Raw genomic sequence first — 13,772 nt, forward strand, 5'->3', positions numbered from 1 at the left:
CACAAGTTATGGGTCAGAGCCTAACAGCACCGAGGTGCCCGTTAGTGCTTAACGAGAGGCGGGGGCCGGTGGGCAGCTGCCAGACCTGGCTCCTGTCACAGCCCTTCTCCGCAGCCACAGCCCTGGCCCAGCGCCGCTTCCCGGGCACCGGGGAAAGAGAGGGAAAGCAGCACCGTGGTGCTTAACAGGGCTGCGGATGCCAAAAAAGCCTCTTCCACCCCGTGCTTGGGTCAGGGCTGCCAGGAGGAGGAGAGCAGCGATGGTACCACGTCGCAGCACTCATCCTGGCGTGGAGGGAGCTGCCCTCTGCCACGGCAGGGACGGCCGCGGAGGGTCCCGGGCACCCCGGGGTGCCAGAGGCAGCATCACCCCACGGCCCAAAACTTTCCTCTCTTTTCTTTCTTTGCTTGGCCGTTTTTTAAAGCAGAAGTTCTCTCTTAGCGAAGTCTTTTGGGGGAGGTGGAGAGAGAGTAGGAAGCCAAAGAGAATCGTCTTGCTAGTCAAAGCCTTTAACAACTATTTTTAATATCAGGCAGAGGAGCAGGATTTTGAAATGAAACAGCCGGTGCCTCTTTGATGGGCAAGCTACAGATCTTGAAACAAGGTCCATTCCCTCCTCCTTCACTAACTAACAGCCATATTTCTCTCATTAAAGACAATCTGGCCGTATTTTCAAACTTCTTAACAAGGCGATCACCGTAATTTGAGATTTCTATTATCCATGCTCCTATTACAGCAGTCTTTTAAGCAGCTGGCTTTTTTTTCTGCTTTCTTTCCCCGACTTTGTCTCTCCCCTCAAACTGCCATCAGTGGTAATGACGTGCAGGAAACAAGAGCGCCGAGAACCATCTTTTTTTTTTTCCCCCCTTTCTTTTTGGTACTAGGTTGTGTGGGGGTAGCAATAAGGAATAAAATAAAAAGCGAAATGAAGTTTGGTTATCTCTTATCTGGAGTTTGGTTTTTAATCCACCCAGGAGCGCAAACGAAGCCAATGCAGTACCTTATCTCCCCCGCCAATCGCAGACCCCCTCCCTCCCCAAAGACCCCCAGTTCTCTCCCCTTCCCAAAGGCGCCCGGCCACGGCCCCCTCCCTGCCCCATTAGTCCTTCGCTGGGCTCTGCCAGATGGATGCAATTTGCATAATATCACCGGCGGAGGCTGGCAGATCAACCGGGGTCAGGCTCTGACATCTCCAGCACAGTCTATCTCCAAGTGCTAATTTGGACTGCATTGATCTCTCTTTCTGATTTCTTTGTCATTTACGTCTGCAACGGTTTGACAGGAGATACAGAGACAGACAAGGGGGGAAAAGAAGGGGAGGGGGGGGGAAGAAGAGGAGAGAAACAAAGATTGTAGTTACAGATGTCTTTAAGGGAAAAAACAGATTAATCCAAGGACTCCTCTGAGGGTCGCAGCTTTGAAACATCCTAATTATCCTATTCTTATGAATTCCTGTACGGACTTAGAGGGGGGTCTTGTCAGGGAACTCAGGGGAATGGAAACTTGTTAAATTGCGGCGGAGTCTCTCCGGCTGGCTGCTACCCCTTCCCCTCCTGCACCTCGCAATCGTTTCTCATTAGGTGAAGCGGGGCAGCTTTAAACCCGGCGTCCCTCGCTGACGCAGTCTCCCCTCTGTACCCCTGCCACCATTCGCATTAAAGGAAGATCTTTGGGAAAACTTGGGGCAGGAGTCTCTCCTCCTCACAGAGAGGGACTGTGGTGCCCACAGCCACCTGCCCTGCGCTGCCCAAGGAGGCCAGAGCCGGGACAACGTGGATCCCCGACCCCTGGGGACAAGGGCTAACCCGAGAGGAGCAGCATCCTTGCGATCCGCTGGGATGCAGGTGCAGAAGGGCAGGTTTGAGGACACAATGCTGTTGCAGGACAGCATGATGTCAAAAGACACCTTCCGCCGGAGTCCAGTGCAGAGCAGGGCAGGCAATCCATTCTCTTAACCGAGATGTTTATGTTCATTAACAGGAAACTCTCCCCCTCCCCACCGGTAAGGGAAGACGCACTACCATTTAGCCTTGTCTGGGACACATCGCAGAGACACCAAGGCACCAAAAGAATTCACGGGAAAATCAAAATGTCACTCGGTGTTTTACGTCGCTACTTTCTACAGAAAAAGCTCTCTAGAAAGTTAATGATCTTCCAAGGCCTCTCACCTACCCAGCACAACATGGGACAGGGCTTGGTCAGTTCAAGGGCTGTTCCAGCAAGGTGTGTGTGGGATGACTTGCAAGGCTCAGTGACAGGACGGGACAAATAGCCAACAGCAGGATGGGTCTGAGGCAACGCAAAGCTCCCTCTAGTACGGATCAGTTCATAGACCTCCTAGTCAGTCCCTAAAGGGGGCTACAGGAAAGATGGGGAGGGACTCTTTATCAGGGAGTGTAGTGATAGGACAAGGGGTACCGGTTTCAAACAGAAAGAGGGGAGATATAGATTAGATACTAGGAAGAAATTCTTTACTGTGAGGGTGGTGAGACACTGGAACAGGTTGCCCAGGGAAGCTGTGGACGCCCCATCCCTGGAAGTGTCCAAGGCCAGGCTGGATGGGGCTTTGAGCAGCCTGGTCTAGTGGGAGGTGTCCTTGCCCAGGGCAGGGGGGTTGGAACTAGATGGTCTTTAAGGTCCCTTCCAACCCAAACCATTCTGTGATTCTATGATTCTATGTCTGTACGCTCCCGGGTTTGGGTGACTGACTGGTAAGACAGAGCACACATAATACAAACCATCAGCCTCTCCCCATGCTCCCAGTATGCCAACAACCCTTTTGAGTGATATGAAAAATATATTTAATAGGTTTCTCATCTGTCACTGGGGAAAGGAATTGGGCCAGGTGTTGGGCTGCGGACCACAAGTGGCTTGGGAGGGAGGGAGGCAGGGAGGGAGGGAGGGAGAGCAGATCTGCTCTTCTTGCCAAGGGAGATAGTCCCCACCGCTGGTGGGGTGAGTCTGGGGAAAGCCTAAAAGCAGAAGCCAGAGGAAGGGGGGGTACATCAGCAGTCACGCAAGAGGGCAGCTCCAGGATGACGCCAGCCCTGTCCTGCTGGGGCTGAGCCAGGCCTGGGGCTTGAGATGAACCTGCCCCGATCTGCAGCTGGGCATCGCGACACGGCGAACAGCAGACGATCCACAAATCCCTCTTAAATCTTAGCCTGACAGCGGTGCTGCAAACTGCTCCCAGCCAGAAGAGAGGGGCTCGCGCCTACCTCCTGCGCACCCCCAGCCAGCGGGCACCGCCGGGGCTGGGAGGAGCGCACGGCGGCACCCCGACTTTTCTCAGGCACCCAGAGCCCCGCAGCCTGGCTCACCCTCCCCTCCAAAAACCGCTCTCTCCGGGGACCAGGAGCCCTCAGGTGAGGGGCAAGGTGTGACGAACCCATTGCACCCCCCACCCCGGCAGGCAGCAGGGTCGGGCGAGGGACCAACTTTTGGCAGGGTAGGACGGAGGGGTGAGTGCAGTCAACACAAACACTCAATCATCCTTCCTTTCTTTCTTCTGTGCCTCCTTTGTTAACTGCAGGAAACAGCTGAAAGACCTTGAGTTTCCCATTGTAGCGTGTATGGGAACAGAGCTGCAGTGATCAGAACATACCCCCCGCTGCTCCCAGGGAAAAAGGGAGAGCAGAATCCTTTCTAAAAAGGGTTTACGATTAGAAGAGTGTTCTGTCACTCTGGCGCGCAGTAATCCACTGCGCCACCAAGTCCCTTCAGAGAGATGTCGAAAACTTAAATGACTGAAAGCAAAAGAGCCCCGGCTCAGGTTCCCAGGCAGCCAGACATCCTAATTATCTTTAGATCCACTCCCACATGGAGGGGAGAGCGCACACAAGAGTAAAAAAAAAAAAAAAAAAAAAAAAAGGAAAAGAAAAGAAAAAGAAAGAGGGGAAAAAAAAAAAAGACTGTCACATTGCTTTTTTCTTTTTTTAAAAGCTTGTCTCCGCTCACTGCTTTTCCAGCTGTGACACCTCTCACAGTAGTTAATTAGAATCATGTCACCGCGTTAATGTGCTCTGACTGGACTCTGACAGACGCGCGTCCTCTAACCGGCCGGCCCTCCCTCCCCACCCCTCCTGGGGATGCGGGACCCCCTGCCACCCGCCTGCTGCCCTGTTCCCGCGGTCTGGCGGGTGCCGGTCCCCGTTCCCTTCCTCCCTGGGTGCTGGGACGTGCTGCCTGGCCACGACACCTGGCACGCAGCCGCTCCACCTGTTCTGGATCCGCCTGACCTTTACGAGCGCTAATTCAAAATGACACTGCTCATTTGATGACATTTCTGTTGATTTTTACTTAAGTCTCTTTTAATTATTTAACTCGGAGTCTGTCCCCTTCTGCCCTGGGCTGGGGACATTGTGTGTGGGGCAGTGGCCCCGAGGCTGCCCCGTGCCTGGCTCCGCAGCAGCGAGCCCTGAGCTCGGCTCTCGCCCTCGGCATCCCCTGGGAAAAGGATGGAGTGGTGCAAATGGCAGCGTCCCCCAGCACTGCACCAGCTGCGTGCCACCACAAACAGCTGAACAACAAGGTTTGTCTGTTCTGGGGGAGCATGGGGTTCTCCAAGGTTTTTCGTATGCCCTGGGAGGGACGGGGAGGATGGGACCAGCTCTGCCAGCCGCGGCCACTTGGGCTGTGGTAAAAAAAACGGAGGGGAGTTTCAGAAAATGCTGTCCCTTTCTCTCGTTCCCCTGCCCCATCGCAGAAGAGGCAGATGGGCACCAAGGGTGACCAGGGACCCCGCAGATGCTGGGGGGCTGCAGGCTTCCCTGCACCCATGGGAGAGCCAGGAAAACAAAAGAGGGGAAAGGCAAGCATGGAAGAAGGAGAGGAGGCTGAAATAAAGCCAGCAAGCTGCCAGGACCGCAAGCTGCCAGGACCACGAGCTCCCAGCACCTCTGCAGGGCAAGGCGAAGCCTCATCAGCCCCCCCCCTGCTCCCGGGGGGGACAGCCGGCGCTGACAGCCAAAGGCACCCATGACAGCGGGTGGCCTGCCGCCTGCCACCGCACTTAGCGAGCGCGGGCCTCGCCGCCCTCTCCTTCAATGTCAGCGCGGGGAGCAGCCCGGCGCCACCGGGACAGGAGCGGGCAGAGGGATGTGGGGAGAGGGACGGCTCTGCGGGGCTGGAGGCACCCCCGGCAGGCGATGGCCCCGCTCCCCGCGGCGGTGGCAGCTCGCGGTAGTTAATTAGAATCGTGTCACTAAGTAAATGCGCTCTGACTGGACTCTGACAGACGCTCACCTATGACACCGGGGTCCAGGAGACAATCCACATCAAACTACTGCAGTGTGACCCTTTTAACACAAAGAGTAAACTCACTGCACATCGAGTTGAAGCTCATTAAAACTGTCTACTCTGCGAGCATCCCATTAACCTCACTGTTAAAAACACGCAATTCCTCTTCTTCTTTCCGAGGCCTAATTAATGCTCTGGATCAGGAACAATATCACACCCTAACCTTCCGAGATTTCCAATCAGTAAATGAAAAGAGAGAGACGGAGCCGGGAAGGCACGGTGGCTTGCTGGGTCGCTCACCGCTGCTGACCTGCCCAGGCAGGCAGGGCTTGTCCATTCGGCAAGGTAGAGATCCCCATGGAAGGAGCACGGCATGGCCTCGGCTGGGGGGACCATAGGCAAAGGGAAGATGGTGAAGCCCCGTGTGGAGGCTCGCAACTCACAGGATTACGCCGGCTGATGTACAATGGCCCGGTAAGGGCACCGTGGCGGGACAGGCGCTACCATGGGACCAGATCTCCTGGTCGCCTGCGATGGGCACCGCGGGTTCATTAGCAAGAGACACAGCAGCCTGAAAACGTCTTTCCCTCAAAAAGAAAAAAACAACCCCAAACCAGGCATTTAGAACTAAATCTAAAATCACAATAATCTGCGTGCTAACGTCTAAACTTTAAAGAAACAATTAAATTCCGTTAGATTCCAAAAAGACCAGTAGCATGGGGTAACGTGTTTTAAAGACAGTCAATGCACTGGAGGTGGAAGCAGAGATGACAAATGAGAAACAAACTTTTCCCAGCAGCAGCAGCTACTTCTGCAGATTTGGAAACCCGTTCCTTTTTTTGCGTGTATTTTCAGTTCAATAACTGGCTAGTTCAGAGCTGAGAAACCACAAAGGACTGAAAAAAAAGACAAGGTGTGCCTTTTATCTTTTCCGTAATCAGGGAAACAAGCAAACCAACAAACTAACCTGGGAGAGGATGAGATGTGCTAATTCTAAAATCTTGAAAGGACGGTTTCCAGAAACAGTCCTTCAACTCACCAATCGCTTCTCGCTTTGGTTTCATGCACCAGGTGTTTTTAACTAAAAAGTATTCTGAAATTTACTTTCCCTTCTGTACTGAGTATATGCAAGGGAAGCAGGACTTTACTAGTAAAAACAATTCAAATTACTGCTGGGGTACTTTAGCATGACATTGCAATTTTCGTCCGAAAGCATCAGAACTCAAATCATGAGTAATAATTTAATCACCACCTCCTTAATAGCAAATAGTCATTCATTGTTTTTTCTAATGTAACAAATATCTAAAACCTAAGACTAAAGGCATACTGTATTACATATTTGGTGAAGAAAAGAATAATCGGATTTAATAATTGGGCAGTGGTAGGGAAAGCTGCGCTTGGTTTGATAGGTGCTGGTCAGTAAAACTTGACCTTTTTTAGGGAAACAAGTTAAAAAAAAAAAAGAAGAAATGCAAAACCAGAAAAAAAAATCAATTACTGAATCCAGGTGACCTGCTGCCTGATTTAAATCACAACTGAAGCCTGGGATTTTAATCCTTCTGATTTTTATCAGCCTCTGAAACTCAGTGGAGAGACCCCAATGTGAGAACACACCGTGAATGCTGGTCTTTGCGCGAGAGTGCCAAGCCCCCCATATTACAAGCTGCAGGTCTTTTTTTGGAAAGCGGCGCCTCAAACACATGTTTTAAGAACCGCAACGTGCACATGTCTGTAAGATGAGTAACTTCTTGGCAGGACTCAGCTTCATTTTGTTGAGGGCCAAGAAAACACCAGACATAAAGAAGTTCCTCACCCCAAGGTCCTACTGCCCACACATTTAATCTGTGTTTGAGGAGAGATGGAAGCTGCAGAAAAAAAAAGTCCTCTCTGGTCCTCAGGGCTACAATCATCCCAGAGGAAAACCTTAGAGCTGAAATACCAACCCAAGGAAAGGCATGAAAGAAAAGGTTTCACTCCTCCTTTGCTCCTTTCCCATCTCCCAAGGATTTCCTGCACCCTCACTCTCTGGAGCAGGACTATCCTACCTCCTTGTTCTGCCCAACGCTTCTCACTAAGTTGAAATATTGACCTTTTCCCCCTTCCTTTACCTTTTCCCTCCCAAGAAAATAACTGCACCAGACCTGCACCCATTGCACCCCAAGGCTGCTGCACTTGCAGGGTATGCAAATACGCTTTGGTGTATTTGGTGACAAAACCCACTTTTCTAAGCCCAAGATTTGCAGCTTGCTTGCTCGCGAGTAGAAACCAGATGAGAGCTAGAACCTGAGCTCTGTTCAGCAACTTGCTGTATGCGCAGATGTATGTCCCAGGGGATGTGGTGTGAGACTCTGCCGTGCTCCACCACGAGCCCCTCCTGCCCCCACACACCGGCCACTAAAGGTGAGGTTCCCACCCAGAATCCGGCCTTGGCCCTGCAGGGTGCTGAGCGCCCTGAACTCCTCGGATTTCGAATAAGACGAAGGCGGGGAGATACAGCACAGAGCAGGACCGGTCCCAGAACATGCCAAGGGCAGGGATTTGGAGCAGGTATCTGCTGACCCAGTGAGTCGGAGCGATTTGAAAACAAAGCAATACACAACCCATCAGGCGAGACGGCAAAATTCCTTGCGAATCGTTTGCAAAAACAAGTGGCCATCCACTGCAATTTTTCTGTCACATTTGAAGGGAAACATCCACGTTGCACATCCCCGCGTAAGCGAGCTGAGGCTTCATGGGGGCCGTGCAGAGACTGTCCTGCATGGCACGGTTTTCATGAAACTGCTGTGGCTGGTGAACACATTGCCTTGCTGCTCCCTCCTCAGCCCTCTTTGGCTTGCAGACCTCTGGGCATCAGCGACCGACGAGGGCCATGAAAATCAGAGGCTGAGCCTGGTGACGCCTGCCTTGGGCAGCCCTGGGGACCCCTCTCTCAGCTCCCCAACTTCCCTCAACCTTGCTGCATCCCAGGACTGGCCATAAAAGAGAAGCGAGGCTCTAGACCGCATGGCAGCATCCCCAGGGCCACAGCCAGCTCCCATCGCACCGTGGGCAGGCAGCGTGCTTTGCCCATCTCCAGTCTCTTCTTCAGCAGCCGTCCTCCAGAAGGGGTCATTTATCAGGCTGAGGGGGCAAGGGCTGTGTGAGGAACAAGGCTCCCTTCAGCCAGGGAGGGATGGGGAGGGCAGCCCTGGGCAGGGAAAGGGATGGCTCCTCCCAGCCCTGAAGGAAAAGCAGTTGAGAGCATGAAGGAGAGTGGTGAGGATGGCTCAGGTCACAGGGCGACTGTCAGCAACCAGGATGGCTGTGCCCACTACCAGCGGCCGATACAGAAGGACTTGGCTGTGGAGGACCGACACTTGCTCCAGGACAAGGCAGCAATGCCGGACCCAGGGAAGCCAGCCCAGCCTGCCTCTGCAGTGAGCAGCCCCTCCTCAGCCCTCGGCCTGGGGACCCTTCGCGCTGTCACTAGAGCCAACGCTTGATCCATGACTAGGACCTGAAAAGCCAGCAGGCTGGGAAATGAAGTGGCCAGAAGCCCAGGAGGCTGGTGCCCTGACAAAATGCCAGGCAAGGCACGTCTCCAAACACCAGCATCGCCCCGAGCCTTCTCCCAGGAGGGACGCTGGGTTACAAGCCCTACAGGCAGCAGCCCCGACACCGCGGGCAGCAGCCGTGCCTGGGGCCACCAAGCTATCCGGGAGGGAAGCCCTTCAGTGAGCTGTGCCTCCGGCTCTCTCACGGGGGCTCAGCCTGCGGTAAAGCCAGCAGGGATGGGGCAGGCAAGCAGAGGATCGCAGACACCCGGGGCAGAACTGCTCTGGACCCAGCCCAAATGGAGCAGCACTCAAGGGCTGCAACACACAGGGCACGTGCGCACCGTTGGCAGTGCCAGGGAGATGGAGCCCATCACACCGCTGGCGTGGCATGCTTCACAGCACCCACGTAAACCCAACAGTGTGTGAAAGACAGGTTTGCCACCGGGACGGAGCACTGCAAGAAGGGAGTTTGGCTGCTGGGCCCTGACACGCTGCTTCTCTGTGGGCAACCCGCCCGTGGCTCACCCTGTACCGGGGAGAGACGAGGACGCTCCCCCACGGAGGCAGTTTGGCAGAAAGGAAGAAGCAAAACCTTCCTAAAGGATTGGAGCGGGGAGGGACATGAACAGCATCTCTCTGAACTCCATCAGGCAGAGACACCTGTGCCTGACACCACCACTGATATAAACACGGGCAGAAACCATTGGCAGACAGATGATACTCCAGAGCTGTGGACGCTCTGTCAGAATAAGAGATGACAGCAACAGAGAGCTCTTGCCATAAATAAAACGAGGAAAGACAAGATACAAACCAACACTGCATCCCCCAGGAGACCCTAGAAAAAGCCCAAGCCCCCTGAGCAGGACAGGCACACACAACTCCTGCAGTCCCTGTTCCCTCCCCGTGATCCCCCCAACATGGCACACAACCAAGGAAAATCTGCTCCCAGGCAAGGAAGCAAATTTTAATGCTACCTCCGTCAATAATGCAACCAGATCCATAGTTCAAAAGGAGCTTGCTAATTAAAAGCTGGTGAGCTTTAAATAATTCATCCCCTTAACTTGGATTGATTGGAGAGTTTAATGGTTAGAGTCTTGAAACAATATTAAACAGCCTCCTCAAGGCCCAGGTAGCAGGTGACTTTTCCAAGTAAATCTTACCTCCTTGCAAACTTTAACGCTCACAAGTCACCACGGATGAAGGGCTGGGAGGCAGAGGGAACACCCGACCACCGGTCTCCAAGCGTTGATCCAACGCCCCGCAGAGAAACAAGACAGGCAAGAGCGATGCAGCCCTGAGTTACGGCCCTGCCTACAGCCCAGTAAATCACAGCTCCTGCCTGTTACCGTCGCTGCCTGCTGACCGAGCTCTGCGCCCCCAGCACTAAGCAGCAGGCAGATATATGGCCTCTGGGTCCCGGGCCAGGTCCCCCTCCTCATATCACGTTGATCCCCTTTGCTGCAGAGGAGCTTGGGGAAACATGGACCTCTGCCACTGTGCGTGGTAATCTCAGTTGTTTATCTTGGAGCAGGCTGTGGGACCACGAAACTCATCACACGTGTGAGCAAACGGGACCATGATTCAGTTCTCCAGCTGGGGCCACGCATCTTCACTCTGCAGCGTGTTTCCAGCCAGCTCCTGCGGCCGCACCACCTGGCAGAGCCTCCGTTCCAAGGACAGATGCAACATCCAGCACAGCTGGAGGACTGGCCCGACAGGGAGAGCATCTCGCCCAGCCTGGGGACCCCTTCCCTGTGCTCCGGGCACTGCGCGAGCCCTGGTGCTGCCCACATCCACCCCCAGCCCCAGCACTGCGAGTAGCCGAGGAGGGGAGCAGCTCCCTGGCCAGAGGGACAGGCTGTGTTTGCCACGCTGGGACGTGCCAGGGACCAAGAGCTCTTGCCGCACGCCAATCCTAACACATCTTCCTCCCTTCCACCATCCGGGGACTTCGCCGCCCTTTGGCTAGCTCTCAGCCTGGACCAGGTCCTGGAGCCGAGGCAGATCCCGCGCACCCAGAGCAGCAGCCGTGGGGACGACGGGAAGGGCGCGGGGCGGCAGCACTCACCTATCCCGCTGTGAGGCCTCCCTATGTGCTGTAGGTTCAGTCCTTTGTTCATGTCTAAGAGCCCGTTCTTTGGCCAACTCCCCATGGCAAAGCTGTACGCCTGGAAGAGAGAAGCAGAGGGTCAGAGTGACGCACAGCGCAGACACGTTTTGTTCTCGCCCAGGCCTGGCTGCTCCTGGGGCCGGCACAGCTCTGTGTTCGCCACGTTCAGTGTGGACGCCCACCATCGCCCTCGCAGTAGCTCTCCTGGTGCCACCTGCCCAAAGCACCCTCACACTGGCCTGTCCCACCTGATGCTCCTCAGAGAAGGGGTGTCCAGGGCCTGTCCTTGTATGGGTGACAATCTTCATGATGTTTGCTGGACACTGTGCTGGATCGGCATCATCCGAGGACACCTTTGCCACACGGGAGCGAGCCGGGGGCTGTGAACTCATCCTGCATGAACCTGGCCTGATCCAACACCATTCCCCCATTCCTGCCTCATCAAGAATGGGGTCGGTAGCATGAGCCAGAGGGGTTTGGAAAGGGGGTGCTCATGCCTAGGGTGGCCTGGACGGCAGCCCCCTTCCCCTCCAGTAAGCACAGCCCTCCCAGTCCCCCTTGTCCTTTCCATTCCCAGAGCACCAGTTGCCTCAGGGCTCCCCATCGCTGGGAGAAACCCCACTGGGAGCGAGCCAGCACTGCTCATCCCACTGCACAGAGCCCACAGCCTGGCCGGAGGGAGCCTGCTCCATCCCCACCATGTCCCCCCGGCAGGGCTCCCGGCAGGAGCGAGGCAGGCAGGAGCCCGAGCAGCACAAAAACCCACCGGCCAACGCAAACGTGAAAGCAGCCGGGCCTCCGTGTCGCAGGCACGGCTGTAATTACAGCCTGACAGCCGCGTATCTTCTTCATCTTGAGGAATTAAGCTCAGCGCCGCATTGTGAGCAGTAAGAAGGACGCGCGGGCTTAGCATCGCTCACGCCGGCGCTATCTCTGCTGCCGTGAGGGCCATTGTCCCCAGATGAGATCAGGTCAATCCAGCAAGCCCCTATCTCCCTCCTGCAGCGGGGATCATCTCTAACCACGGCCACGGCGCGGCGGGGCATCACCGAGACCCTCCGCGGGCTGGGGATGCCGGGGAAGATGCTCTCTGCAGCGGGAATGGGGACAAACTGGGAGAGTGGAGCTGAGCGGTCCCCGTGGCAGGCAGGTGGGTGGTGGGCTGGTGGGGGGGGACCCCCCACCAGCCCACCACCCACCTGCCTGCCACGGGGACCTGCTGCTCTGCCCTGCACAGCCGCCACCACCGGCAGCCCCCCCCCGGGAGCTACGGGGCTTGGGGGAGTTAATTTATTACTGGCCTACGTAAACCATTCATGCTGCTTTGTTACTCCCGCCTTAGCAAAACAGAGGGCTCCACAGATAATTAATAGACAGCATTGCTAATCCTGTTGGGAGATGATTAGCAATTAAAACTCCTAATTAAGTCTATGCATAATTCACTGAAATTACACTTTGTGTACACAACAGGGAGGCTTCCTTTGCCTTCAACAAACATGTCCTGGTATCTTCATCACTGTGGCCAGGATGAAGGCTGGCTGGCCGTGGGGCAGGGAGGAACCGGGGCGGGGGGTCAGGGTGCAGGATGGGACCCCGCCACCCACCTGCCAGCTGGCCCTGGGTGATGGCGGCAGCGGCTCCGCGTCTGGCTCCCTCTCCTGGGCTCCGTCCCAAAGAGCAAGCCCCGGCACAGCGCAGGAAGGTCCCCGCGCTCAGCACCAGTGGATCCAGGCCCCAGGGTTGCCGGCAGTGGGGAGCATCCCTGGGGAAGGGGTGTCCCCACACGCTTTGGAGGGAGGATGCATGGGACAGGGAGGGCGCAGGGCTGTCCCTGCACAGGGGCTCTGAGCTACCGTATCGCAGGCTGCCTTCCCAACCCAGACACATTCCTCGGACCCCAGCCAGGAGCAACCGAGGGAGCACAGCGGGAGGCTGGCGGGATCCCGGGAAAGCCACGGGGACAGCTCTGGAAGGCTCCTGACAGCCGGATGCTAGTGCCAACCCCATCCCCTGCATCAGCAGGGAGCCGGTGGCACACGCCCCGGCCCCGGGATCAGCACCGGACCCATCTTTGCGTCGCGTTTTGCTTTCCTAACCAAGGTCATTCGGTACAGCAGCAATACCTGAGCAAACTAGCTAAGCAGCCGGGGTGGAAGTTGGCCTGACCACTGAAGGTCAAGTGTGTACTTATGCATATTCAAAGCTGCCTGCAGGATCGATCGGGTTTTAATTGCTTTTCCTGGGGTTTTGGAAGGAAGTGCCAGGGGCATTGATCAGTCCCAGACGAGGCCGCTCACGCTCCGGGGCTGGCAGGGACCGTCACTTTGCTGCAGGCAGAGGGAAACGCGGGCAGAGAGGCAGAGACGAAGGCAGGCCAGGGGAGAGGCCAGCCAGCCTCCGCCGGGAGGAGGAGCCACGGCTGGGCTGTGTTGGGAAAATAAAGTTTTTTAATTAAAATTGGCAATTCTGAGCCGCCTGCTGGCAGCAGCCATGCAATCAAAAGCGAGGAGCTTTGCTGTTTAATATTTAAAGAGAACGTTTAATCTTTAAACAGGAAAGTTCTTCTTCTGACTGTTAAAGCGAGGCAGAAAGTGCCGGAGGCTCCCCGATGCGGGGGCTCCCCAGCTTGCCAGCCTGGCCGTGGCCACTGGCTCGCCACTGGCTCACCGCAGCCGTCAGGACACCGGTGAGGACCGCAGCTGCTCTCCCACCGGCTCTGCCACCGCTCCATCCCCGCAGAGCTGCCGGCAGCAGCACAGACCCCTGCCCCTGCAGCGCTTACTCCTGCGGCAAACCGTGAGACAGCCGGAGATGCCCCTGGTTTGCTCGCAAGCCGAAGGATCTTAAAAAAATGCCACGAAACCCTTTTTTGCAAGGAAATCACACTA

At 55.6% G+C, this 13,772-nt stretch overlaps 1 protein-coding gene across 6 annotated transcripts in view; it reads right to left on the reverse strand.

The window, feature by feature from the left end:
* The window catches only part of ERI3 (ERI1 exoribonuclease family member 3), a 137,434-nt gene that overhangs the window by 29,006 nt on the left and 94,656 nt on the right, over positions 1-13,772 (reverse strand). For 4 of the 6 annotated variants that reach the window (XM_054212766.1, XM_054212763.1, XM_054212765.1 and 1 more), the window contains one exon: positions 10,843-10,942. The exons of 1 other annotated variant lie outside the window; for it this stretch is intronic. In XM_054212766.1, coding sequence (XP_054068741.1) covers positions 10,843-10,942 — 100 coding nt within the window. Of the gene's footprint in view, positions 1-1,098; positions 1,266-10,842; positions 10,943-13,772 lie in introns of those variants that run through there. One more of the 6 variants, XM_054212761.1, reaches the window with a different exon arrangement.

Source organism: Rissa tridactyla, chromosome 8 (genome assembly GCF_028500815.1).
Source record: "Rissa tridactyla isolate bRisTri1 chromosome 8, bRisTri1.patW.cur.20221130, whole genome shotgun sequence".
NCBI lineage: Eukaryota > Metazoa > Chordata > Aves > Charadriiformes > Laridae > Rissa > Rissa tridactyla.